The following is a 27,969-nucleotide window of genomic DNA, read 5'->3' on the forward strand; positions in this document are numbered from 1 at the left end:
CTTTATACAAACTACATTTTAAAAGTAGGAGTCACGCGAATTGGTCCACAGGTTCAGAGAATTTTCATGAATACGCAGGAGATGTAATTAAAAATAGAACATGCCCTAATTACATAATTATGCAAGAGAACTGATTCAAAGGAACCACTCCTGTCTTTTGAATAAACAATATTCATTGCTTTCTTCCTATCACACATTTGCTTTAAAAGATTTCCTGCAATTAGCTGCTTACCCGAGGGATCTGAGCATCTCCGAACAAAGCAGCTACTCCAGCTATGACCCTGATTCGTAATGCGCTGGCTAATCAAGTCTGTGCATGCTGGCAATTTCCCACATCAGGGCACACACTGTAAGCTCCCTCCTGCAGGAAGGCTGATTAACTCAATGGAGCTGAAGTGCAGTATTACTCCCCTCTGTTTATGGCACACAGGAGCAGACAGACAGACACTCGGTGAGTGTGCTTCTTCCTCAAGCTTCTGCCTGACCTGAAATACTGTAAGAGTTCCTCTCTATTTAGATCTTGTTTTTCCTGTCTCATCTACATAAGAATTATCCAAGTTCATCTAGCAGTAAAAACTATTTACTGCCTGCATTTCTGCCTTCTCTTAGGGAACTAGTTATGCCATATGCCCTGCTTTTAGGGTGAAATGATCTAGACATCCTGGCTCTAGAATATTCTTTGTCTGCCACCAACAAGGTCACCGTGGTCTTCTGCAGACGTCTGAGTGGATGTTAAAATAAAACCGCAAAACACATTATTTACAAAGCTGTATTCTTTATGCTCATTAAACCCATTCCCCTCCTCTCCCAGAAGAGAGAGGTTGGCAATTCACATGGGAGAGAAAATAAGCTCTCAGGTTTTTGTAGTGCAGCAGCGTGAGAAATACATGCAGCAAACTTAAGATTCAGTTTAACTGACATCTACAAATAGACCAAGCCTCTATAAAGAAATTCAGGTTGACTTCATTTAAGAAGCCTGGGTTGTTTTATTTTACCATTGTTATTTTAAAAAACCCCTGTCTTCCTGGTTTAGAGGATCTTTCCTCCAAAGGAGACAAAAGTTTTTCCAATCTAATAGTACAGTCTGTAAAATCTATGACTTCATTTTATAAATATGGGCAACAGTAAAGCACTACATTGGAATATTTTCAACTGCTGCTAAAGTGCTGTTTAAAAGCACCCTGGCAATAATAAATATTGAAAGGCCAGATTCAGCAACCTGTCTGACTTTTCATCACAACCACTTGACAGTTGCATTGCTTTTAGTTTGTATTTCCTACAAGAATGTCCTTTAAGGACATGAGGAAACATAAAAATCAGTGCTCAGGAATCAAAAGTGTCACGTACACTGTCCCAGACACCAGTTTAGCCGAGCTCCTGCGCATGTATGTGCAACGGCTGCGTGCAGAGCTACCTCGTTATTGGGGAGCTCACTTTAGAGGAACAGGACTGTATTTTGTTTGCCTTGACTCACTGTCATAGTCCAGATGCCTGAAGGTACCATTGGGAACCCACTGCTGGGCATGGCATTAAGGTTCTAAGTAAAATAAATACTGATCATGATCCTGCTTCCTAAGTCAATAAGCTTTATTTACAGGCAAGTGAATTCTCCTTTTTCAGAGTCACAAGGATTTCTAGAAAGCTGTAACAAATGAAAGCCAGTGTGCTTTTCCCTGCCGTTTTCTATCCACAGAGAAATAACAAGGAAATAAAGCATGCAGTGTTAATTCAGCTCTTGACAGGCCATTTCATTAGTTAATTTCTGTTACTTTTTTTAAACAGAGCAGGATGCTTGCACTAGACATTAACATTTTGCTAAACAGAATTCTTTTAATCTTACAGAGCTGTGCTGTTGCTAAAGCCCAAAAGATACTTACTGGAAGGTTTAAGAAGCCTGTTTGATTAGCTTTAAAACAGTTCTGTTATGAAAAACAGACTTAAAAACCTCAGGTAACACAGTTAAAGTAACCACTTGAAAGCTAGAAACTATTAGAGAATTTGCATGTCAATATTAATGTGAACATAAAGGAAAATACTAGACAATTTCAGCAACACAGCTATATTTATATATCCTCATTTCCCCTATTATCTTCAAAGTAGTAAGTGATCAAGGAGCTAGGAATTGCACCCTTCGACAAACTATAACACTCTATGCTGTAAGAATTTACAGACATTGTCAGTATTTTCCAAAATCCTACTTTCAAGCATCAAAATTCCCAAGTTAATGGTTCACAGAGGAGAGCTTATGGTGATAATTACGCTTGTGTCTTCATTCTCTGCATTCAAGGAATAGGTTCCCACCTTGACAAGGGAATGCTCACACCAATACACACTTATTCTGCTCAACCAGCAATTTCTGTTCCTTCCTTACTTCTGCCATACCTCTCATTGCATTGAAAGCTGAAGCAACTTTCTTCCTTACTTGCTTCCATGTTCTGTAGTCAGCTGATAGTTGACTACCAGCACCTTTCTAGCTTGGAAAGACTCTCTTCTCCATATTCACTCTGCATGACCTTTAGTGCTTCTACATGAAGAAAGATAGCTCCTGCTTTCCTTCCTCTATACTCTCTTCAGTGAGTTTATTCTCTCTTGGGGTTTCAGTTGCTAACTCAAGGTTATGAGAATTATTAAATCACCGCATGTGAGTCACAGGAAGTTACATTTAGTTCTGTATTCACCTACCTCGGTCACTGAACCATTGCAGAAGTGTATTAAATCCTTCAGAGGAAATAAAAAAACCCACTCTGTTGGTGGAGTATCACAATCTTGGCCACTACTAGAATAAAAACATTCAGTGTGTGATACAGTACTTCTCTTCATCCTCCCATGTCTTTACTTCCCAACCATGACTGTGCTCCCCTTCTTTACCTTTCTACTGGGATAAGGCCTCGTATTGGTAGGAAAAGAGTTTGTTCCACAAACACAACAGACAGGCTCTTCCAGACGCAAAATCTTGGATAGCCTGTGTTCAAACCCAGGAGCGCTTAGCTAAAAGCAGAAGACAAAAGGATCACCTCTACTGCTTTATTACTGTTTACATTATCCCCTTCCCTTTCTTTGAACACCAGCTGTTTGTTACCGACATAGTCTGTCAGCATTCCTTTATGGAGATTTGCTAACTCACCAGGCTTTGCTGCCAGATTACTTGCAATTAGATTAGGCGAGACTATTACCTCGATAATCTATGTAGTGATTGTAGGGATTTTTCCATGGTGAAGGGGACTTTTAGGTACCTTTTCTCATTAAGTTCTCCAGAGTTTCATTGTGAAATGTGCTTTTTCCCTAAAACAAAAATCCTGTGAGGGTTGTGATTTTAATTTCAGTCACACATCAATGTAAATCTGGGATAATTTCATTACCCACTATGAGATTTTCCCTTTTTTTGAGAAGTGAATCTTTGAAAGTGTAGGAAGGGCATTCCTTTTTCCAACATTAGGCAGAGGCACGGACTGGAACATAAACTTGTCTTGGCTCCAGGGAAACTGGTGCTTCCTCAATCAGATATCAAAGGTGTATTCTCTTTATTCTCACTAAGATTCCTACAGACATTTATGAAAGAAAGAAGTGATATTTCAGATGCTGTCTTTTATTAAAACTCATGCATATACTAATCACAAGCGATGCTAACGCCAGTCAGTGTATGCCTGGATGTGACCTTTTCCGAGTAGAAATTTGCACCTACTGATGAAAGGACACTAAGTCTCAAAAGTCTAAAAGGCATTACAGATAACCACCTCATCTGGTCTTTTTCTAAATGTAATTATCAAACTCTATTGAACACCAAGCAGGCATCTTGCCCAAGAACCTCACTCCTCCAGTGTTCAGTCTCAAGGGTAATACATACATACAGAAATTGTGCCAAACCGTGTCATTTCTTTCCAGCTTTTTTCCCTTGCTGGTGATTAGCTCCATTTCTCTATGTGTTTGCATTTCTGAAAAGGTCCTCAAATGTAACACTTCTCTTTTATATGTTTGATTAAATTATTGTAGACAAAGAATTCTTCCCTGGCTAACCCTCTTAGCTTGTTCTTCCTCCACTCCTCTGACTAAGAGATTCTGCACTCCTTTCTCCCTTCCTGACCATCAATTTGCTTGGCTAAACAAACTGAACTCTTAATCTCTTTAAGACAGATTCTACATCTCCCTGATTATTCAACTGCTTTGTCTTTCTTGAGCCTAATGTGCTGCAACTGTTTGTGCCACGGCCGCTATTGAAAGTGATTGTTCCTAAGTCTGATTTATCAGTAACCTCCCTTTCACTTGATGTATTCCTTTTCTGCACGTGCCGCAGTAATTGCCAAACCCTTATCCCCCTTTCAGTTCTTCTGTTAAATGGTTTTCCCTCCTCCTCAACTAATACTCTATATGGAGTTACACCAAATTCACTTGGCATCCAAGGTTGATTGGAATTTCCTATTTTTCATGGGAGACCATTTTACATCTCCTTGTCGTTGGAGTTTGCCTTGGTTAAGAGGATATTCAAACCAAGGCCGTACTCAGCTGCACTGGACTGGGGAATTAATGGTAATACAGTTTGCCCCAAGGGAAAGGGAAATGGGAATGTTTCTGGTGTGCGACAACTGTGTCTGTCGTTTCTGTGCCAATGACCAATTGTCTCTGCAGAAAATGGCTTCTGCCAGTATGCCTCTGGCTAGATGGATGGTAGACAGTGGGTGGGGCTGAGAAGGGCAGAGTCACTCTAGAAATCAATAGGAAACAGAACTGCCTGTGTTAGATATTTTGTTCCTCATCCTGTCTCCTGGGAAATGGAGCAGATGCAAGATAAGGAGAGATCTTATTCCCAGGGGTGTGGATATGAATTCTCTCTCCTTGCTGCCTCCCTCTTCCCAAAGCAAGTATGTACTGTTAAGTTTTTGCTTTTGTTTCAGATGCTGTAATTCCTATCTTTTCTGTTGTAATTCTATCTTTTTAATATGCTTTAATGAAACATTTTCTTGCCAGTTCACAGAGAAATCCATTGAAAAGTATTAAGTTCAAAGACATGCCATGGACACACTCTTCACTTCTTTTTTATCTTCAGAATTATACAGAAGAAAACAAGATATGTCCATCTCTGCCATCAAGTCTTAGACTTAAATCATTAGTGAGATGATTTCATAATTCATTCCTACAGGATGGATGGTGTGTTTTATCTCTACAGGCTTGTCTGCCAGTTACCTGAGAGTAAATATTCTTGAAGAATTCAATCTGTGGGCAGTCTCCAAAAGGTCTAGAACAGAGTCTGAAACCCTAGACAAGAAGGGGTTGAGAAAATTATTTGAAATCATCTTTGTGCCTTCCCAATCCTAAACTACTCCCTGCTCCCTGTGCGATTTAGACAACCACAAGGACCTGGCTTCCATGAGACAGTTCTGCCCAGGACCTCCACGGGCTCCATCTGTAACCTAGCCCATCCACACTTAGTACACCCCCTATATTAGGGGATGTGAAAGGAGGCTGTAGAAACTAGCCTTGTAGGGGCCAATTTCCAAAGAAAGGAACTCCTCATACTTCTGTATCTAGATGTTTTAGAGAACAGTATATTAAAAAAAAAAAACAGTGAGGGGATGCTATTAATTTGTCAAGTTTAGCAGATACTGCTGCATCACACCATGTTCTGAGGGTTTTCCTTGTGCCAAAAAGGCCAGACTCAATTTAGGTAAGTTGTAATTTATGCAGAAACTGGCTAAGGCGGCAGTTACCTCATCAGTACATAGATCATCACAGACATTCTGAGGCTACAATTTTGCTTCAGAGGACAAATAATTAGACAGGGATTTAAAGCAGGACTCCTTGACCTTTGACTTTGGTGGCCAGTTGGGCATAGTACAATCCACAGAAAGTAGAGCTTGTAGTAATTTAATTCAAGGAAAAAATCCGTGCCACTATGGTTCTCTACAACACCAGTGTCACCTAAACACCTGGACTGTGTTTTGATTACATGGAGCAGTACATTCCCTCACATCAGTTAACAACAGACTCCTGGAGAAGTTCTGGGGAATTGCTGAAACATGCCATATGCAGTACTTCAGATTTTGAATCTGTGTATTGTAACATCGTATTATTATACCTTAATATTTAAAATAATAATTGTGTTTTAATGAAAGATGAAATACATTGAAGTTGTTTCAAAGACACATATAGTGCAGTTTTACAGTTTATCAAACCCTAGGTATTGAAAATAATGTAACTGTAAACAGAAGCTGAAACATGCCTCAGTAAACACTAGGAGAAAGCTGGGAGCAACTGATATATATAAATCAGCTATAAAAGTGACATGTACTGCCTACACAGTGTTACACTTGTTATTGCATGCTGAAGGGCCACAAAGTACACCATCACCATGTGTTTGAAACCTGTCAAGACTCACACAGAATGGGCTAATGAATAATAGGGTCTTCCTTCATCAGTGTATAATGCTGACCAGAAATCTACCCAGCAAATGGTTCTGTTGCGGACAGCAATTTCACATGCCCCATATCCTTATAATTAACTACATAACCTAAAATGTTACTGCCCGGTTTATTGTGCACGAATGCAGAAAGCACTTTAAATATCTTTAAAGGAAGGTTCACACATTTGTCATTCCCCATCCCACTCATTTTGCAACCAACGGAGGCTGGAACGCCGTGTTACCAGCATTCTCATTAATTTCACTTATCTTCTTTCTCTTTGAATTTTTGGTTGTGAACTCTGTTGGGTAGTGCCCAAAAACAAAGCTCATATTGTAAATAAGTGAGATTGCTTTTCTAGTTTACATGTGCACACATGACAGCACTAAACCTTGAAGTGACATTGTTAATTACATATGAAATTCAACATTGAGTGCTAAGTGGCTGTTAGGTATAGACTCAAGACAGTAAGTAATAAGCTTCTTCATGCTTCCAGAGAAAGTGTGAGCCTCATGATTCAAAAGCCTAAGAAAAATCTTCCCAAGATGGAAACAAGCCCTGTCCAGTGGCAACTGTTCAGCCACGTTCTCCCATCATCGGCCTATTTGACTCAGTCCTATGGCAATCAGATTTATGGCTGCAATACCGTGGTAACTGTTAAGCATGCCCAGCGGGTCTCCAGGTGTCACACTGCACAGACCCCTCTTTTCCCTACAGCAAAAGCAGCACCAGGGAAGAAGCAGCAGAGGAGCATAGCAAATGAATTAATTTTGAGCATCACTTGGAAATTAAAATTGCTTTATAGTATCCTATATCACAGCTGATTTTTTTCTTTGAAGTGAGCTTGAATTTTCCTTTGACACAAATTATTACCTGTGGCTATTTACTCATATGTCAGCTTAGTACTTTGTTCTGTTTGTCATGGTGGAATTTTTCTTGAGGCCTGAGGAAACTGGGTTTTCCAGACATGACTTAAAAGTGAAATATTGTTTTGGTAAATGTGAGAAGAAGATTGGTAAACCCAGAAGACATTTTCTTACATACTCATTGGAATTTAGTTCCCATTTTGTCTTTCAGTCTCATACAGTTTTGGACAAATAAGAGTTTTCTACCTAAGTATATATAGTTTCCACAGCTACTAAGGTCAGAACTGTCTTGACTTGGTTTATTACAGAATACTTATGCTGTGTCATACCATCTATTTCCTATATGGCACTCCAGAATAATAAAATCACTTGGAAAGCAATCAAGGCAGTCAATTAATCTCTTTTGAAATTTGCAATTCATGGATTTTGTCTTCTAACATAGGCATGACTACAAAACCTGTTTTGCAAAACACACACACCCGCCAAAGAATCTAGGCTTCTAATTATTCAAATCATTCTAGAAATGAAAATCTGTAACTTTTCTGGAAACCTTTAAAAACAGCCAATGTATGCTACATACTGATCATCATATGAAAATTTTTCCACAGCAGGGATTTATTACAAAGACGGAGCTAAAGTCTGTCAACAGGAAGTTTTTTAAGAATGAGATATGAATAACGACCTGAATTTCTTACAATTCTGAAACTTGCGTTTTGCCTGTTAACGTGTTTTGGCTGAGCTGATGAAAGTGATCACAGCCAGTTCTGCAGCCGAATGATATCAGTGGGTTCTTTGGAGGCAGCGGTGTGAACAGAGTACTGCTGAATGCTGGTAATTCTTGACAGGCTTGGGGGCTGCTGGAAACTCATGCCAGTCATGCTCCATCTGGGAAGCTTCAGGGCTACTCCAGCTTAGGCTGAGCGCTAATTGCCTCCTGGCAGACTCAGGAGATGCATACAGTCATTCTGCCTTCTGCCACCCCAGGCCCCGGTCACAACACACCTGGGGTCACCCCTAAGGATGACAACCTGCATATACCAGAAAGCAAAGTCACTGTGCCTTTCCCTGAAAAATATAAAAAAATGGATTAAATGGGTATCTGGTTTGAACTAAGAAAACACAAGCAGCTGTGTGAAGCAGGGACCATGTCTTCAGAGCATTTACACAGCTTCTAAAACTGATTTGGACTGTGGGTAGTACCAAAAAATAGTATTTCTCCTGAGTAAGAACACTCTTAAAAAGGGATCATGTCATTTTTTGCCTTTACTATTGCTAGCCAAAAGTAGTACATCTGCTCTTTGAATGTATCAGTCAACTAAAACTCACAATACTTGGGTAAATCTTAAGCTATTAATGAATGCAAAGTCAAGGCACAAAGAAGTTATTTATATAATAATGAATATTAATGAGTATGTATTTCAAGATGATTACGTTCCATGTACTTACAAAATCTTTTTAAGAAACAAACTCCTAAGAAATAAAGTGACTTGTGTTTCCCTGATTATTTTTTTTTTTGGAGAAATTAACCTGAATATTATTATAGGGTTATTATTCTGTGAATCAGTTTACAGCAATCAGTGGATATAATTTTTAATATGAAAATGTTATTCATGCATATTACGTTCCAGGCATATATTATCCTTTCCTGAAAACATTTCACTCTCCCAGTCTTCATGCAAAAGACTGGCCCGTGGGCTCTGCGCAGGATGTAAATTAAGTTCTTGTTTGCCTAAATCCGATTACCCTGGAGGATACCAGTCTTGCTTAGTGATAGTGAAAGCTAAAAATTGCAAGCACAACATTCCCCTTAAAATGGGGCCAGGAAGGGTCAGCTTCTAAATAACAAATCTGAGCTTTGAACTAGATTTTAATTTTATCCATAAGAATGTTCAGTCAAACATAGCAGCTATCTTCTCAGTAGTTGCTACCATTACTTTGAAAGCTCCTAATGAAATCGAGAAATGCATTTAAGATGTACAGTTCTTTATTAATCATATATAAAGGTGCTACAATCACTTCAACCCAACCTTTAGTCATCTGCCTCTCAATCCCCATTTGACACTTCCTTACTCCTCTCATATTCTATCAAAATTAATGCTCCAGTAGAGAAATTCAGTGAATAACAAAAACCCACACAAATTATCAAAACAGAACCACCCCAAGTCAATACAAATGATCTAAAATGATTTGAATATTACCCAAATACCATTGCTTTATTATGCACTTACTGATTGCATGAGACAGATTAAAAAGGCACGTACTGACACCACTAAATATGAAACACTGCTATTCCTTCTGACAGGATTAGCTAAATACCTAAATGATAAGAACACTCCCCTGTATTTTTCCTATACTCAGAAAATGTGCACAGAAAAGTCACTCTTTGATCTATTTCATTAGCTTCAGTTACTGTAGCAGGCCTTTGTATACATAAAAAATTTATTTTTAGCAGTCTGGGGCAGCTCCTTATTCTTCCTTTGATGTATAAAGGATTTATGATCAATAATATCTGAAAGTAGCTGGCATTATTACAACTGCTCTGAGTCAAGGAAAAAAAAAATCGAAAGTAATGCAACACTGGCAAAAATGATATGGCTTTTGGCTGTTCAGAAAATGTAATTATCGCAGTAAATGTATGAGGTTTTGGTAATGAGACTCAAAATTTCAGATGGATTATTTTTAATAACATCTTGTCACAGTGGCTTTATTAGATATTCTAAATCAGAGCTCAGCACTTACCTAACAGATAAATACCTCACTCCTTCAATGGGCTTTAGATGAAGGGACCCAGCACTCCACATAGAATCTTAATGAAGGCAACGCCATACAGGCATGAACTTTCCCTACAAGCAGCTCAGAGCAGAATGCTAGTATGTTCTATCATACGCTGCTTATATTTTTGGGTGACCAATGCTAAAATTACCCGTTCAGAAAACAGTTTTAACTGTGAATTGACTGAAGCACAATCCAAACCTTCCATCTGAATTCCCACATCTCCCCCATGCCAACAGTGGAACACTTATATCTGCATGATGAGGCATATTAATTCAACTGACATCTAACACTTTTTTTTCCTTGGATTAGTTCTAGTAGTGAATCAATTTCCTGATCTGGTTCAGCAGGCAGACACAAAAATGTCCGTGTTAATAAAAGCGAGCAGCTCAGAAGATGAAAATGTTCCTTTGATTGACCTCTACCCACTTAGAGCGTATGCGAAACAACCTTAGGGATCTTACGCATAGGCTGTCAGAACACATGGCTATCAACCACCAGCCCACTGGTGTTCTCGTCTCCGCCTTTCAGGGACATCTTCCTGTATTATCCTATCATTCTTCTGCACTGGAACAACTTATTAAAGTGTGCATTTGCATTGCAGTCAAAGCTTTTAGACTGTAAGATATGATTTACATTACATACCCACAGTAGTCCATTTCAAAAATTTATTTTCCTAAAGAAACAGGGCATTTGGTAACTTTTTAATAAATATACACCTTTCACAGTACTGATGCAGTAAATAACATTTACAAATAATATTTTCCTAGAAGTATTGGTTACCATCTCAGCAAATATATCATCATTATATGAAACAGTGTGATCTGCTACTATAACATTAATATTCATTTAATCTTGCAAAGGAATTATTACAGTTGATACTGACAAAGCTGGTTTTGCTCCAGCTGAAAAAAGCTGTGAATAAATCATGTCACATTTAGATATGACAAACAGGTCAATGGCTACTGAGCTAACATTTCGAAAAGCAGAACCTTCCCTACAGCATAGCTTTAAGAAGGCACGCTTCATTTGGCAACATACATTCTGTTTAACGGAATCCTCTTAGTAGTACTGTATCAGAAAAATCATTTAACTGTATAAATGGACAGGGAGAACATTCTGAGGAATGGAACTTCTTTTAAATTACAGATACACGGCATAACATTTTGAGACTTCACTTAAACCAACCTCCTTCCAATTGATGTTACATACCTGGAGGCCAGAAAAATCACCCTCAGGCGAGTTGTTTGGAGTGCCTCGGAGAAACCGGCGAGAACAGCACATTTTTTGAAAGAAATAAACCAGTAGAAAGCAGTGCGTGTTAGTACTAATGTTGTTCTCCTCCACAGAGCCAAGCATCAGTTTCCTCTTCTACCAAGACTAAGTGACTGGTAATGCATCTGTTTTATTGCTCAGCAACTAATATCTTTATCAATCATAAGTTAGAGGAAATCTTGTTCAAGGGGGCACATTTCTTTTTAATTAAAAGCTAAGAAGATCCTATTGCATTAGTGACTTATATGAAATCTTATCTTAAATATTTATTAGAAATAGGAAATAATCACACTGAAAAGAGGATTATTCTAAACTGATTGTGCATATACTCACAAATCATACTTTTCCTTCAGCCATGTTGTATCACTTACGGATAGCCAGTGCCCCAGATAACTGCTGCAGAATGAGGCATTTTTGTCTTTATACATTAATATGGTTGGTGGAGACATCATTCTCTGACCCGAGTCAAGGTACAGCATACTGAATCAGATGTTATTTAGGGCTGTGACTGTCATAAAAACATGGCAGCTGTGATCCATTCTGTTTAATGTAAATGAGGAACAGCTTTTAATAGTTTTTCTCAGTTGTGTTTTGGTCAGGAAAGATTTTAGATATTCTTGAAATAAAAGGTAAAGAAAATCTACATAGTGATTATAAATTAAAGGCAATGGCAACTTTTATTTATATAGTTTAACAAACAGGTTCAAGCAATTATTACATTAGTCATTCAGATTCTGAGCATCATTATAAACAACAAGTTGATAGCAGCCTAGCTAGTGTTGCATTCTTCATGGAGCTGTGATTAATTTCCAACACTTTTCTTTTTCCAACGAAGCCACCTCAGAGCTCTCGCCAGTGCTACTTGTCCCATGAGGAATGTGATAGTAAAGTTACGTTTATACCAATCTCTAGGATTCCAAAGCCAGGAAAATCATCAGCACACAGAACAAGAACAGAAAAAAGGTACACAATTATATTAAAATATCCTTTGGCACTGATAAATGACCATTCAGTGATGACCTGCATTTTCCATTATTCATGGCAATGCTTTTCCTGCTTAATGACAGTTAAATAACCTATGAGAAGGTCAACATGAATATCCACATCCATGAACAGATTATGTATGGACTATAGAGCTATAAACATTGAGAGCTTCACTGTAAAAAAGGGATGGCTAGTTTTGTGACCAACTGTATTTGGGATTTGGTAAGATAAAATAATTGTAACCATATCTCATGTTTCAGAAGTAAGGTGATCATCAAGCTATCGAGAAGAATTTCCTGCCAGTGCTGTGCTATGGGTAAGATTTGTTTATGCATGATGAAGATGTGTGTGTTGGAAAGGGCTTAGTTGGTCACCTATAAGTGTGGGAAAAATGAAAACAAAATCAAAGACTAACTGTATAACCTAATACAGGAAACATTATGTTTCTAATGCAGTACCTTTTAAAGATGATGCCTCTAATATGGCCAAAGTGAGTCTTTCTGTCTTTAAATAGCTTTTAGGAAGCATGCATGGCTTCTGGAACCAATTCAAGATGTAGACAGGATAGTCTGTATCAGCCCTTTTTAATCTCTGAGAACTTGCTTCAAATTCTTGCCCCTGTTACAAACCAATTTAATAATTTCTTTCTAATTTCTAAAAACGATCCCTCCCCCATTTTGTAAAGTGCTACACAAGAAGCAATAAACCACACATACTGTAGAACTAGTGGAAAATATTAAACACTGGGATTTCGGTCTTCTCTTGAGATCTCTGTGGGAAAACTTGCACATACAGATCTAACACAAACCTGAGATACTAACCTCCCAGTAAGGACAGTAGCCAAAATCATGCTGACAAGCAGCACTGAGCTACCCCCTCAAATGTCATGTTGAATCAAAATATCATGCTAACACTGCAACTGTTTCCTTTCCCCTTTCATGTCTCATTTCCTATATCCTTCTCATTTTTTTTTCCCAAACTAGACTGTATTTCCAGTCTAAGTACCCTGAACTAAATATTCATGATGTCTATGCACAATCATTGCTTCAATTTCAGCTAAATTTTAGAAGTTTAACACTTCAGCACCCACAGTTTTTAAGCCAGCTGGCAACACAGCAAAAGAACATACAGCTGAATGCATAAACAGATTTTTATAAATATGACCCCTCAGAACAGAGTGCCTGTAAAAAGCTCCACTGCCTTCAGGGCTGTGCAGTTCCACTTTGAAACTACAACGATGCAGCTGACACTACGTGATTTTACAAGGCAGCAACAAGGAAGGTCATGGTTAGGCACAAAGCCTGAACTCTCTTACCGTGAAGACGGGACACTATCCCGAGGCCACTACAACAATGGCATCTGGTGACTAGTTCCAAGATAAACTCTTTGCTTTCTCACTCATCAGTTATAGGCAATTTGAACAACAATCCTCTTACTAAAAATAATTTTTTTACTTTCCATCTTTTCATGCTGTTGCTCAGGTTTATGGGGAGGTTCCCCCCCCCCCACACCAGGCAAGACAAGATGTGCATATTTGCATTAAGTATTTGTTACCGTAAAATTGCCCTTACAACATAGTATGTTACGATATATGCACAATACATATGAAGAACCCTAAACCAATTTGTTATAGACCAGTTATACTGCTGGTGGAATTCCCACTAGCATTACACCGTTAGGAACCCAGTGACAATTGACAGCTTTGAGCCCAATAATCTTTCAATCCAATATAGAGAAGAAACTGAAGTTGTGGTGTCATACTCAGTGAGCAGTGCTACTGTAACTGCATGAAGTGCTATCCTCCTCCAGCTTCCAGTTCCTTCCTCATTTCTAGCCCTCTCCCAAGCGTGCACAACTACTTGCAGGGTAATGTGTGTTCAAAAGTAATTTTTCAGTTTGTTTCAGATCCTCAAACCAGTTTATCAAGTTGTACAAACAGTAACACTGAAACAGCGCAGTAGATGTTGGGAAGAGGCACGGTGGATGTGGGCTTAGAGGCTGAGTTCAGGCAATCATTTTACTACTGCTTCACCACACAAAAATCCCTCAAACTCAAGGCTAATCACCTTCGCGTTTACTGTATGCATGCAAAATAATAAAACCAAAAATACTAAATATTACTCTCAAACAGTTTCCTTGAGATGAAAACAATCTTGAGATGAATCACATATACTAGCCCTTATTTAACAGTCAACTAGAATCTGTTATATAGAAATTTCAGCTGTTTTAGTCACATTTATCAGTTTCAATTAGCGGCATGAAGAGACCCATGCCCTAAGCGAAAAAATTGAGTGCCTGATCTCATCTCTCCGAATCTCACAGATGAGATTCATCTCTCCACTCAACCAACAAGAAGCAGCAGAACTCATGATAATGCAAATTTCTGTCAAATGCTAATAATAGCATTTAAAAAAATCATTCTCTAAAATGACAGCTTTATGTGCTGTTTTACCACTTATGGGAAAAAACGTTCAAATTTTCCGATTTGATCTTACACCTTTCACTCAGACTGCAATGTATAATAGTCAACATAAACACCTTCTACATACCTGTTGTACTGCATATGCTTTCTAAAATTTTTACTTAGAAAGTCTTTGTAAAAGTCGGCCATTTCTTCTGCATTCAGTGCTGCTTTTTGACCTGAAAATAAGTTTTGGCATAACAATGTCAAGATAATTCTTTGGATTAAAACACTGGGTTCAGATGCAGGAGAGCTAGGTCTGACTCCTGGCTCCTACAAGCTTCCTGTGTAGCCCCAAACGAGTTAATAAGCTTCCATCTTCTAACTTTTTAAAACTTAGGGAGCACAGCAAATTAAAAATACCGATCACCTTGAAGCTGGCATAACTCTTACGCCGTTATTACTTGTAAAAGTGGTTATGTTTATCAGGTCTTAGATTATTTAGGGAACTAGTGGACCCCTATGAAAAACTCCATAGATCTAGGAGTAGCCATCCTGTGAGTAAAACTAATCTCTTGCAGGGCTGAAGTCTAAAGAGCACCAGTAAGAGCACTTGGTAACTTAAATTTCCCCTCTAAAGCAACTCAATAAATATAGAAAGAACGCTATCCATGGCTGACACAACATTTTCAGATGTACTTTTTTTTCTGCTGCTGTTGATAAATTTCATATAACTTATACCAAAGAGTTACGTTCCGATATATAAGATTTATTAACAATATAGTAGACAATTATTTTGTGAAGGAGCAAGTACAAAAGGTGACTTTGAATATGCCACTCTCATAAGCAGAATATAAGAGGAGATGGATTCTCTCCACAGAACATAAAAGGAAAACCTGTGGCTACAGTACATACGTAGAATCCTGAGAACCAGCAAATATTCTCAACTCTACCGGACAACTCCTATGCAAACTTCCTGGCACTTTCAGTGTTTCTAAAATGAGGTCAAATTTGAATGTCCCAGGGGACACGGGTATGAAGAGGGAGATGAAATTGTGATAGTCAACTTCTTACTGTTCCAAAATGCATTTTAAAGCTACTGAGACTGATCATAGAAATGTAAATTATTGATCAGTTCTACTTGTCATTATTTACAAAACTAACATATTACAATGGATTAACGTATTATGGGTCAAATTTACTCTTAAAACTGTTTGAAGGCTGCTTACTTAACACCTATAGTTAATTTGTTTCTTCAAACTGTTATCAGCAGAACTGATTGTAGATTCACTTACATAAAAAAGTTTTGTTCCAGTATATTGTTCATGTATATTGTTATTACTCTTATTTTTATATACAACTGTATTATTGAATGGAGTTAATCCACACATGCAGACAATAGAATTCTATTTCTACATGCTTACTATTTTTTCTTTTATTTCTAGGGTATAACAATGAAACAAAACAAAAAAAAAAGCGAAACCCAAACCAAAATGGGAATAGAAAAGAAGTGTTTTCTAAACAACACAGAACTTCAACCACAGGTTGATCACCAGGATACAAACAGAAGAGAAAAATAATGGTCTGCGATGTACAGAATGTCAGAGCAGATGCTTTACTGAACTCAAACAGATCATTATTCTATGAACAAAATGTTCGACCTCATACTACAATGGCCAATTCACTGTTATTATGAAGGCATCTTCGCTTTCACATGATGAGTTAGAGGCGCAACTATTTTACAGCAACTGTGCTCAGGCAAAGACAGGCAGATAACAGCTGCTGCCTCCTCAGAAGCTGCCTTATTCACCCTCAAGGAAAAATACTCTATTCACTGTATACACTAGGGACCCGAAGCCAGAGTGTGAATTTATCCACCCAACCATAACATGCACCTGAGGCAAATGCTCTGTACGTTTAGCTCAGCTAGCTCCCTGGGTCAGGACGTGTGAGAGGGGAAAGCCCTTTCCTCCTTAGACTACAGAATGACTGTATTACTTGGCCAGGATTTCAGCGCATTCCCTCCGGCTGCGAGGAAGGAATCAGGGGAAAAAGAGTGCAACAGGTGATCTGACACCCACATGCACACCTGCAAAGAGCTCCTCCCCTCTTTTTTTTTTACCATGCTCCTGAAAACACTTCTAACTCCCATTCTCAAGATTCACTTGTGACAGAACACAACGAGCACAAACTAACAAAATTCAAAGTGGAACAGAATTCAGAATGCATCCTAAACTACAAACAAAGATCTCACTAACCTGTTTCATCTCGCATTTCCAGACCCTTGGCTTTCAGTCTCGAACAAATAAATTCTTCTTTTTCCTAAAACGTGTTTTTCCACATTAGAATCTGATGTACTTGAAGTTAACTATTGTTTTTAATCACATGGCGGTGTAGTTCTTAACACCCTCTGGAGTAACAAGCAATGCTCAGTATACTTGGAAATGTCAACAAAACATTTTCCTGAATCCAGTGAGTTAGTTAAACTTTGTCACTTAGATCCTGCTACCTGCATGCATCAATTAATTCATGCAAGTGTTCTACCGAAACGTACAAAACTTGTTTGGGCAGTAAAGTTACAGCTGAGCTTCAGTATTGTTTGACAAGGTCTGAACCTTCAGCTTATAAGGCAAACTATGAAGGTGTGCTGGATTGTATAACTGAGAATTTGAGCACAGAGAAAAACGTGCAGCCTTAAAAGATTGAAATTACTTAGATGGAAACAGGATAATTATTTGTACGTAAGTTTTTCAAACTTAAAAAGCAGTTCTATGGAATTAAAAAACACCCTTTGTTTTTTCTCCAAGATCTTTGCAAGTTTTGGGAGGATATGATGATCAAAGATAAACACAAATGATGGTGAATTACTGAACCGTTACCATTCTTCCAACAACATTCACTGTCTCCTAACCAATGCTGCAATGAGGGACGACAGACTATGACTGAAGAAGCTCCACTCTTAGCCTTGTTGGGGTACACTGCCAGTGAATGAGGGCATGTCCTTCATTTAACCTTGGTGCTTATACCCGATTTACCTCACTTATGACAGAGCAAGAAGAGCTGCAGAATCATTTTCAACAGCCGCTCTACTCACAGATAAGTCCTGCATGTAGGGTGGCTACAACTTTCTCTTTTCAGTACAAGATGGGAAAAAAAAAAAGGCAACTATAATTATACACAACTAAATGGCAATTAAAATACACAGGTTCTTTAGTTTTGTGCATAATTTTAAATAAATTAATGACCAAAAAAAAAAGAGTAATTTCCACAAAGACACCATGTGTATTAAAAGAAATGGTATCAACTACCAGCCAGTAACGGTGGGCAGAACTGAACCCTACCTCACAGAGAGCAAACCCCCAATTCTGGGAGGGCAGGGGGGAGCCGAGTGGCCCTGGGCATCGCGGCGGGCTCACCTGGCGGAAGGCGCGGTTGTGCCGTGCCCAGAAGCGCTGGTCGCAGGCCTGGGCCTCCTGCCGCGCCTCCCGCAGCCGCCGCTCCAGGGGCGACTCCTCGGGGGGCACATAAAAGATGACCGGGCGCAGGTTGGAGTGCTTGTCGGGGGGCCCGATCCAGTCGTTACAGGAGTGCGCGGGGGGGCTGAAACCCAGGCCCTTGAAAACACAGGCAGAATTCATTATGACCACTTCGACAGAGCTTTTGAAGAACAGCCCCATTTAGAATAAACTCCAGAACTCCACACAACCTTAAAACGTATCAACATAACGAGTTCAGAAATTATGCACATCCATTTACCCTGACTGAAAACTGTGTGATGCATTTAAAATTTACTTTCATTTAGAAATGCACTACAGAGAAGATACCTTTGACTCCTTCCCAACAGACATGATTCACAACTTGGGTTTTTTCTTTTTTTTTTGTTTTTGCATGACTGATATTCCACTTCGTTAAAATACTTGACAGCAAGAACTAGCAAGAATGCAAGCTTTCCTGAGCGCTGCCTTCTTCATGCATCCCTGTGAACACGCACAAGCTGCAGCTTCTCAGGCCGGGTTTAGGCAGACCTGGCTCTAGCAGCCCGCGACTTACGCCTAGCCTGGAAAAGCGTTTCGCTTCCCCTGTGCCCCACCCGCGCAGCGGGGAAGGCCCGCGGGGTATTTACGAACACCGGGGGCGCTGGAAAGGACACAAACCGCGAGAAGCGGCGCGAAACGCAGGCTTTTATCGGGACGCACCGGCCCAGCGCCGCGGAGAGTTACCGCCGGGTCAGCCAGGGCGGCCTCCCCCGCTGCCCGCTCAGAGCTCCCCAGGGGCGGGGGACCCCGAGGCCTCCCCGGCGGCAGGCTGGCTCCGCGACTCAGGAGCCGCCCTCCCTCCCGCCCGGATTTACCGCGCTATCCTGCCGCTCCCCGCGCTCAGCCGTGGGGCCGCCGCCGGCTGAGGAAGAGGAGACGAGGCGGCGGTGGCGGCAGCGGCAGCATCCACCCCGCAGCGCCCGGGCCGCCGCCATCGCCCGCCTCCTGCCGGCGGGCGGCGCTTTACGGCGGTGTCGTAAAGGCGAGGCCACCCGGAGCGCGGCGCTGCGGTCGGGGGCGGCGCCGGGGAAGGGGCCGCGTCCCTCGGCCGCGGTGTTCCCGCCTCCGCCGCCGCCCGGCCGCGGGGCGGGGCTCCCGGGGTTCGCCGCCGCTCGGCCCGTGGCGCAGCGCCGGGCCGGCCAGCGGGTCCCTCGGCCGGGGCGGCCGCCGGGTGAGGCGGCCGGGGCAGGACGGGCGGGGGGCGCCGGGAGGGAGCGTTGCGGGCGGGGGCGCTGAGAGGGCTTGCTACGGGCAGAGTGGGGGACGAGCCTTTTCTCGGGTGCTTCCGGGCTCCCCCTCTCTCCGCTTCGGCCGGCCCAGTCGCCGGGGGAAGGCGGGAGGTTGCTGCCGCGGAGGGGCCTGGGGGCGGGAGGCGGCGGGTGCTGAGGGGGGAGCGGCGGCTGCGGGGCCTGTGCGGGGGCAGGCAGCCGTGTGCGGGGACAGGCAGCCTTGCCCTGGGGTTGTGGCACCCCAAGGGCGGTCGGGTGTTGCCGCTGTTTTTTCCCCTGGGCCGCGGGTGTCCGGTTTGTTTCCGCGGTGCCTTCAGCTGCGGAGCGGGCGGGGAAGGGCGGGCTGGAGGCTGTGGGTAAACGCTAAGAGCTGGTCGTGTGGTTACTAAAGCATCACCCCTGCAGCCCGAGCAGGATAGAAAGGTGTGAAACAACAGAGGAACGGCTATGAAATGTCAGCCAAGTGGTTTATTCTTACTGCTAGCAATACTGAAAATAGCTGTAATGCTGAAGTGCTTCAGGATGTCCTGAAAGTTGTGACGTGTGCTTGCATAGCACTTTTTTAATCGCAAGTCTTGTTCTCACTTTCCTTGTAGTTCATCTGAAACTGGACGAAAGAAGAGAATGGATATGGGTAACCAACACCCATCCATAAAACGGTTGCATGAAATTCAGAAAGAAGTCAAAGAGATTGAACAGCAAGTGGTTGTCTTCAGTGGTCTGTCTACTGATCGAGATTACAAGAAATTAGAAAGGAGTCTCACTAAACAGCTTTTTGAAATAGATTCTGTAGACACTGAAGGGAAGGGAGATATTCAGCAAGCCAGAAAGAGAGCTGCTCAGGAAGCCGAGAGACTGCTTAAGGAACTGGAACAAAACGCAAACCATCCGCGCAGACTGGAAATAGAGGCTATATTCAAGGAGGCACAGTCGCTTGTGGAACGTGAGATTACACCTTTTTACAAAGGAGGTAACTGTATAAGTGACGAATTTGAAGAAGGTATTCAGGACATTGTACTGAGGCTTACCCAGGTGAAAACCGGAGGGAAAGTTTCTTTACGCAAAGCAAGGTATCGCACTCTGACAAAAGTATGTGCAGTTCAGGAGATTATAGAGAGCTGTGTAAAGCAACAGCTGTCCCTGCCACTCTCTAATGATGCACATCCTTCTGTCTCCAAAATTAACTCTGTAATGTGTGATGTGAACAAAGCGAGAGGAACTCTTATTGCGCTTCTAATGGGAGTGAGTAGTAATGATACCTGCAGGCATCTGTCCTGTGTGCTGACGGGCCTCATTGCTGATTTGGATGCTTTAGATGTCTGTGGTCACACAGAAATAAGAAATTACAGAAAGGAAGTAGTGGAAGAGATCAATAAATTGCAGAAATACCTGGACTTGGAAGAAGAAGCAAATTCTACTCACGCATATGATTTGGCACAAAATCAGTCCATTCTAAAAATAGAAGAGATCCGCAAGAAAATGAAGGAAGTTAATTCTTTACTTTTAAAAACAGAGAACGCTTCTGATTTGTATTTGGGATCCAAAGCAGAATTGCAGGGATTAATTGCCCGCTTAGATGAGGTGAGTCCAGGAAAAAACCCCTGTATTAGAGAAGCCAGGAGAAGAGCAGTAATAGAAATTCAAACTCTAATAACGTATATTGATTTGAAGGAAGCACTTGAAAAAAGGCAAATGTATTCTGAGCAAACTGCTGCCGAACATCAGTCTCATAAGGCAGTTTGGACTGTTCTTGGGAACTTGTCTCAAATTCAGCGGGAGGTGCTTTCGTTTGATGGAAACAGAACAGATAAAAATTACATGAGATTGGAAGAACTTCTTACAAAACAACTTCTGGCACTTGATGCTGTTGATCCACAAGGTGACGAGCGGTGTAAGGCTGCCAGAAAGCAAGCAGTAAAGCTTGCGCAGAATATTCTGTACTATCTGGACATGAAAACAGATGAATGGGAATACTGAAACAGCCACGGCCTAACACAGAAGAATGTTTTTTCCCTGGCACTTTATGTGGATCATTGGCAGCACATAATAAGAGTGGTGTGTTCTGTGCTTGCTTAAATCACGGAGATTGCATAAGCGGTTGACTTGGCTGTATGTCTGCTATCCCACGCAGTCACCCACTTGCCATGGCAACTGTCAGTACGCCATCAGCAATTCTGGTCATTGCTATAAGCAAAGAAGTGCGATTCTCTGAAGGAATAGCTTAATATTTGATCAAATGTTGTCTTTTTTTTTTTTCTTTCTGTTTTTGTTTTAATAACCTTGCGCAATGTTCAGTGAATGCATGTTTTTCAGAAACTTCCTAGTAGTACAGTACTGGCAAAGCTGTCTGAAGAAGACTGGACATGAAAATTAGTATTCAAGCATGAAGCTCCATCCAGCAACTTTGCAGCAGTCTGGATGTGCTCTTAATGTGTTGTTATGACAGAAAGCATTAAGGGTAAAAAACCTGCTGGCTTTTGGGTTGTACTTGATTTATTCCATCCACCACACCTTTCTGGGTGTTTAGATTTCTGAGTTAGTGGAGCTATAGTGACAACTGCAAATGAGCGTTTACATAGGCAAAGCCAATTATGTCTATTTTTTGTAATACCTGAGCCCTTTGATTTGCAAAAACAGGTCTTGTGTTGGTGGAAACTCTTTCAAATTACTGCTGTAAGGTACTGAGACGTGGAGAGGAAAATCTGTGCATATATACTGACCAGATAAATGGGATTTCAAGGATTTCACGCTGCCATCCACAAGCCCTTGAAAACTGCACTGAACTTTATGTAGTGGCTGCTTAGGTGTCTTTTTAAACTCTGTTGTTAGATCTGGTTTTGACTTGCCTTTTCACAATCAGTGAAAACGGAAACAATTCACTTTGAAGTGAGTGAGCACTTTGGAATTATTTTTGTAAAATTAGGTAGTTAGCTATAGAGGTGTCCCTAATGATGAAAATGTGTGTTATGTATTTCATACTGGTCAGGTGTGGCTTCAAGCATGACTTGGAAAAGACTTGTGGCAAACGTCTCTCCTTGTAACTCATCACTTTCTTGTTTTAGTGACTTCGTAAATAAGCTTGCTTATATTATTGTATGCACCTACCTTTTTATTTGTGGCTGCTAGTGCCAATCACATTTCGACTATAGCATGGGTTTTGGCATTTTTTTGAGAGCATGGCATTAAAATGAATTAATTACAAACGTATATTTAAGTATGGATACTTTGCACTTAGCTCTTTCATGTTGAATTAATGAATTGTTGTTCTATAGATGATCATTTGCACCACTTTAAGGAGTAAAAAACATTTCGGATGTTAAAAATAAGTATTTTTAGATCTATTTTTGACTGATTAGAGAAGACAATGCTGTCTGTGAGAGACAAGTGCCTTTGTGACACCACTAATTTGCACCGTCATGTGTAGATACAGGAACTGTTTACTGGCAGCTTGATACATTTGTAATCTTTGCAAACTTCATTTCTCGCACATATATAATTCTACTATAATATATGTCAAATTAACGTTGTATGATAGGTGGCAATTGTTCTATAGAGTCCTGAGAATGAGTACCAAATTTGCAAAACAGGGATTCTGCTTAAAAATGAATGCATTGATGTGGAGATGGGGGACTTTGTGCAGGTCTTCTGTGCCTGTTGCTGCAAGGAGAGAATATGTTTGCTCCATAACATGCTTTGAGATGTTGATGAAAGGCTGTGTAGTTTCAGAGAGTGAATATATTTTGTTTGTGACTGGACAGGTGGTTGCTTTGCAAATTTACTTGCCAAAACCAATCTGTTTTTTCAGTTGGGTACAGTGCCTAAGGCACAGTTTGGCAATGACAGAATGTTTGTTGGAGGATTCTCTCTGCTCCTTCAGAGACAGCCCCATTGAATTTATCTCTCCTTACCTCCTAGTTAAAATTCCAATCTATATTTATATATTATGTGGCCAACACAGAAAATTACTAAAATAATTCAGGTATATAATGTTATTAATTTCAAGCTTTCTACACCTTTGAGCTGCGACTTCTGATTTGCACTTTCATTTTTAGGGAATATAAGAATTTGATAGTGTAATGGTATTAATTGTTTTTCTGTAGTATTAGGTCTGCAGTGGTTACTTGTAGTTTGTCCAAGAATTTAGTGTCCGTGTTCTTTGGAGGTTACATGTAGCTTTGTAAATGTTTGAACCTCTGTAAAAATGAGTAAGTATAGTTTTCTGTTAGATTTTAAATTTGTATGTCCTTTAGCTGTTCTGAATGAAAAGTTACACCTGTGTCTATAAGAAGGCAAATCTGTAAGGTTAATGTAATTTTGACTGAGTAGAGTTCAGTAGCAAGATATTATGTGGATTAAGCTTTTTTCCATTGTTCTGTAATCTAATAAATTGACTATAAATTTTATGGTAAAATCCTCATCTGGAATGAGATTAATTCACACATTTTGCATGAATGAAAGTAATAAGCTAAATATGCTTAACCAAAAAAAATAATGCACAGATTTCTCAAAATCTTGCTTTTGTGCTGAAGAATGTAATTTATTTGGTTTTTATATCCAAAGACTGAGCAACACACAACTTTTCTTTCTGATACGGCAGGCTAAAATAATCAGCAAAATGTAAATGGACCAAATTGCAAAAGCCTGCATTTTAGTACTATACTGAAATACAATAACTTTTCTGTGTGCTCTGTGATCTACCTTAGAGCAAGGTAAATGATTGGATATTTGGGGGAGAGGTAATCCTACATCTATTCCTATTTGTTAATTGTGTTTCTTTTTAAACTATTTTCTTTACTTATTTCATTGTTTATTTTTGTTGTTTTCCGCTCAAAGTGGTTTTGCTATGTTATCAGTTTGGAGGAGGTTTTTGTTCAGTATGATTCCTACTTCTTCAATTTAACAGAAATTAGTCTATGCGCTCCTTATGGTGTATATGTCTTGATTTATTGCTGTATAGGGTATGGCATTTGTATATATAAGTTCAAGATTAACTATTGCAGTGTTATATTCTTGATTATTAATAAAAATACATTACTACCTTTTACTAGGTATTCATTTGAATGTTATGCCCTGCTGCCTTTCTCTATTTATTTTTGAATGTGAGTTACCAGAATGTACATGATTTTTGTCTTAGAGAAAGTGTTTTTATTAAACATATAGACATAAAGCTCTCTTTCTGTTTCTTTTTCTCCTTCTTTAAAAGTTTGCTTTTTCACTGCTGTATTTATGAAAATAAAGTTCTTTGTGTGGAAACCACCTCTACCTCTACTTGCTGAATCTGGTGCCTTTTGGTTTTCTCCGCATTCAACCTTGCGTTACAACCATTACAGCAGTCCTTGCTTGCAATCTTTCTTCAGCTTCAGCTGGATGGTCACTGCAAAAATACTTGTAGCTGTTTTAAGATCTTGCCACTTTTCTGTTGAAGGGTGCTGCCTCACAGGTGAGCTTGCAAAACTGACGGTATGAAGTCTCTTCATGTGCAAAGGCAATGTGGATTAAAGAACCTTTAGTAGGAGTTAAGTTAATCTGGTTTTACACTGTGTAGGTGAGCCATGTTCCCATCATTGTCCTCATAGCTCAGTGCGTTTTCTTAAGGTGCAGCAAGCCAAGTTACCAGCTCACTGCTGATGGAAATCAGAAGTTCTATTTCTGCCCAGAAAGCTGCAGGCTCTGTGCAGGTTCTGCTGCTTGGCCAGCTCCTATGAGGTGATTTAATCCAATAAAACGGGAGAAAGCAAACTTAACAAAGATGGAGGAGGGAGACTTCTGTGGGTTTAGTGAGTCAGATTGGCTTCTAGAAAGGCATGTGGGCCAGAGCTACTGCAAAATGAATGGGTGGGTCATGCGGCCATGGGTTAGGAGCAAATTTTAAGGTTTTCAGTAGCAGTAAGTCATTAGATCAACCTGCATAGTTAAATCTCTGAGGGAGAAAGAAAGAAGGTGGCACTGTCAACTCTTACAGACCTAGGATTGTGCTGCTTTAGTAATGGGGTATGATAAAGGCAATACAAATGAACCATGTACGGAAAATATACCAGTTGCTTTCAATTGCTCTTTTGTGTTACATAGTAAGTGTTTTGCAATAAAAAGCACAAGTGATCATGTCAAAGTACTGTACACAATCTGGAAAAGTCTTGCCCAGAATACATCAGGTAAGAACAAGGTTTATAAAGGTTAAATGGTCCTATAGTTAACAAGTTCACTGTATCTTCTTTCTCTCCCTTTTAACAGTATAGCTTATTTGAAGGAAATACATTCTTCGAAGACCAGTAAATCATTTGGGCAATGGCCCTAGATTTTGCTCAGCTAGCTGCTGACCTGTTTGTCTTGATCAGCTGTTCACTTGTCAAAGGAGAGGATTTGCCTTGCTAAGATTTTTTTTGTGTCTCTGTGTGTGTGTTTAGGACAGGCAGATTTTGGTGCCCGAAATGGTTTAACTGGAAAAACTGTATTTTATTTCCATATAGGTGTATCCTCTCCTTTGGAGAATTCTCAGCTGAGAAGTCGAAGGAGTAGAAGGACTCTTTAAGCTGGCTGCCAGCAGGAGATATTTAAATGGCAGGATTGGGGAAAATATTCCTGCTAGAGGAAACTGTTAGCACTCGACCAAATGTTCGGAGCTGATGTTTTGAGTGAGCGCTCTGTCTGTTCCCCTGTTGCTTATGAGCTTTCATTGAGAAAGTGAATTCTTTGGGGGGAATATTCCCTGAAATACTGTCAGGCTTTCTTTTTTAGATGAAGCTGATAAATTACATTTAAGGCTTTTGCTGAGCTGTTGTGGGGCATGTACTAGATGTTGGCTGGTCTGGATATCATTCTGTTTTGCTACATGAAACAATCACGTACATATTGCTTTCGGTTATATTGGTAGGTATGTACATGTCAGCTGAAAGCTGGTCATTGACTGAAGAAGCTGAGGATGAAGTGTGCTTTTGTTGAAGGCTATGCACAACACTTGCCCTTTCTCGCTGCAGCACTTGGTTCTGGGCACTGCCAAATGCAGGTGAATGCATCAGTTGCACTGTTTGTCCGTTCAAAAACAGTGAAGACCCTTTCTAAGCCTGCAAACTTTTCCTACAGGACATAAATCTTAGCAGAGTTTGCCATTAGAAATGGAAAAGTGCAATGAGTTTCTTAACTGGGCCATTTCTCCACAATTAGTTTTGCCAAACTTGTGCACCACAGGAGTTCCTTGTGAAGCTTCTATTTCAGGCAGCTAATCTAAAGCATCTCATGAGGGAAGAAACACAATGATGCAGTGCAGTGTCCTTAATAAGGTCCTGTCTTATTTAGCTCCCCAATTGTATCGACTCTGGAGCAGATACCCCAAACGAAATCTGTGACCATGACCATTGAGAGGTCTATAAGCCAAATCAAAAACCCAAAGAAGCAGAGAGACAAGAAAGGCTGGAGGAAAACAAAAAAACCACCACCTAGTAAAGTTGTCAGGCTGTTGTTTGACCAACAACTTTTACGACATAAGAAAAGCAAGCAAAGCGAAGCTCCCTTTTGCTTTGTTGCAGTTATACCTCATCTACACCCTGCAGTTCAACATTGTTTTCCAACTTGAGTCACCCTAAGTGCTCCTCCCGGGCACAATCCAACCTCTAGCTGATGAGGGTTAGCCTTGGTGTGCCCTCAGGCAAGAAAGTGCCACCCATCTCTAGGGATGCCATAATTACCCTCATTCTCTCTGAAATGCCTGGTCATGCACTTGAAGTATCAGCATGGCTTGTGGAAGACAGTGTTCAACACAAAGGCTATATCCTGTAATAATCTGATAATTGGAAGGGATAGTATAACAACTGGTAGCAAGATATCATTTGTGTAATTGTTTATGCTGAATTTCTTAGGTTCTTTTAAAGAAAATTCTTCATAACATTGTTTTATTCAAATCACTCTATAGCCTGTGATTAAATGCCTCCTTCTTACCTTCCAGTTGCCTCATGTTAATAGCACATGAAAAGGAGGTTTGAAGTGCTCTATCGACTAAGGATATTAATGAATGGCCTCTGCTCACTTTCAGACATCTAGTAAAAGCCAGGTTTTCCAGAATACTCATCATCCTAAAGTTCCCACTCTGACAAGTAAGGCTGTGTTTTGAAAAGGAGCCCATCCACAGACCCATGCACCCTTGTCATTTCTTGTCACAGACAACCATGGGATCATCCTTGCAGCTAATCAAGCTGCAACTTAAAATGGCTTTGCCTCATTCCTCTAGTGAAAGGTTGTTCCAAAGCATCATTGCTGTGAGGATTGAGTAACCTTCTAATTTGCAGCATAAACATATGCATGAGAAGCTTTTCTTCTCTGCTAGCGTGTAGTCTAGAATATATTTATAGGCCACAGCTGAATTGCCTCTCAGCTCCTGTTTTGCTTGGCTAATGAGCAAATACACCCAAACAGACTGAGCTCCTTTGGAAATCTCTGCTCTCTGAATCCAAAGCAAATCATTAATAGTCTTACAATTTTTTCAGTTTTTCCAGTTCTAAACATATCTAGGGCTAAAACTTC

The 27,969-nt window shown here is 40.3% G+C and overlaps 2 protein-coding genes across 2 annotated transcripts in view; one reads left to right on the top strand and one right to left on the bottom strand.

Moving 5' to 3' along the window:
- LOC104351986 (kinesin light chain 1) overlaps positions 1 to 19,161 on the bottom strand; it is a 67,203-nt gene extending 48,042 nt beyond the window's left edge. The window contains exons 1-4 of the mRNA XM_086462512.1: positions 19,042 to 19,161; positions 18,107 to 18,304; positions 16,949 to 17,012; positions 14,839 to 14,929 (exon numbers count right to left, since the gene is read on the bottom strand). Of these exons, the coding sequence (XP_086318638.1) occupies positions 14,839 to 14,929; positions 16,949 to 17,012; positions 18,107 to 18,304; positions 19,042 to 19,161 (473 nt within the window). The remainder of the gene's footprint in view (positions 1 to 14,838; positions 14,930 to 16,948; positions 17,013 to 18,106; positions 18,305 to 19,041) is intronic.
- Positions 19,162 to 19,367: 206 nt separating this feature from the next.
- BAG5 (BAG cochaperone 5) lies at positions 19,368 to 24,499 on the top strand. Its single transcript, XM_086462181.1, has 2 exons — positions 19,368 to 19,397; positions 20,052 to 24,499. The coding sequence occupies exon 2, from the start codon at positions 20,080 to 20,082 to the stop codon at positions 21,430 to 21,432; it is 1,353 nt and encodes a 450-aa protein (XP_086318307.1). The 5' UTR covers positions 19,368 to 19,397; positions 20,052 to 20,079; the 3' UTR covers positions 21,433 to 24,499.
- The last annotated feature ends 3,470 nt before the right edge of the window (positions 24,500 to 27,969 follow it).

This window comes from Leptosomus discolor, chromosome 3 (genome assembly GCF_034619465.1).
Source record: "Leptosomus discolor isolate bLepDis1 chromosome 3, bLepDis1.hap2, whole genome shotgun sequence".
NCBI lineage: Eukaryota > Metazoa > Chordata > Aves > Leptosomiformes > Leptosomidae > Leptosomus > Leptosomus discolor.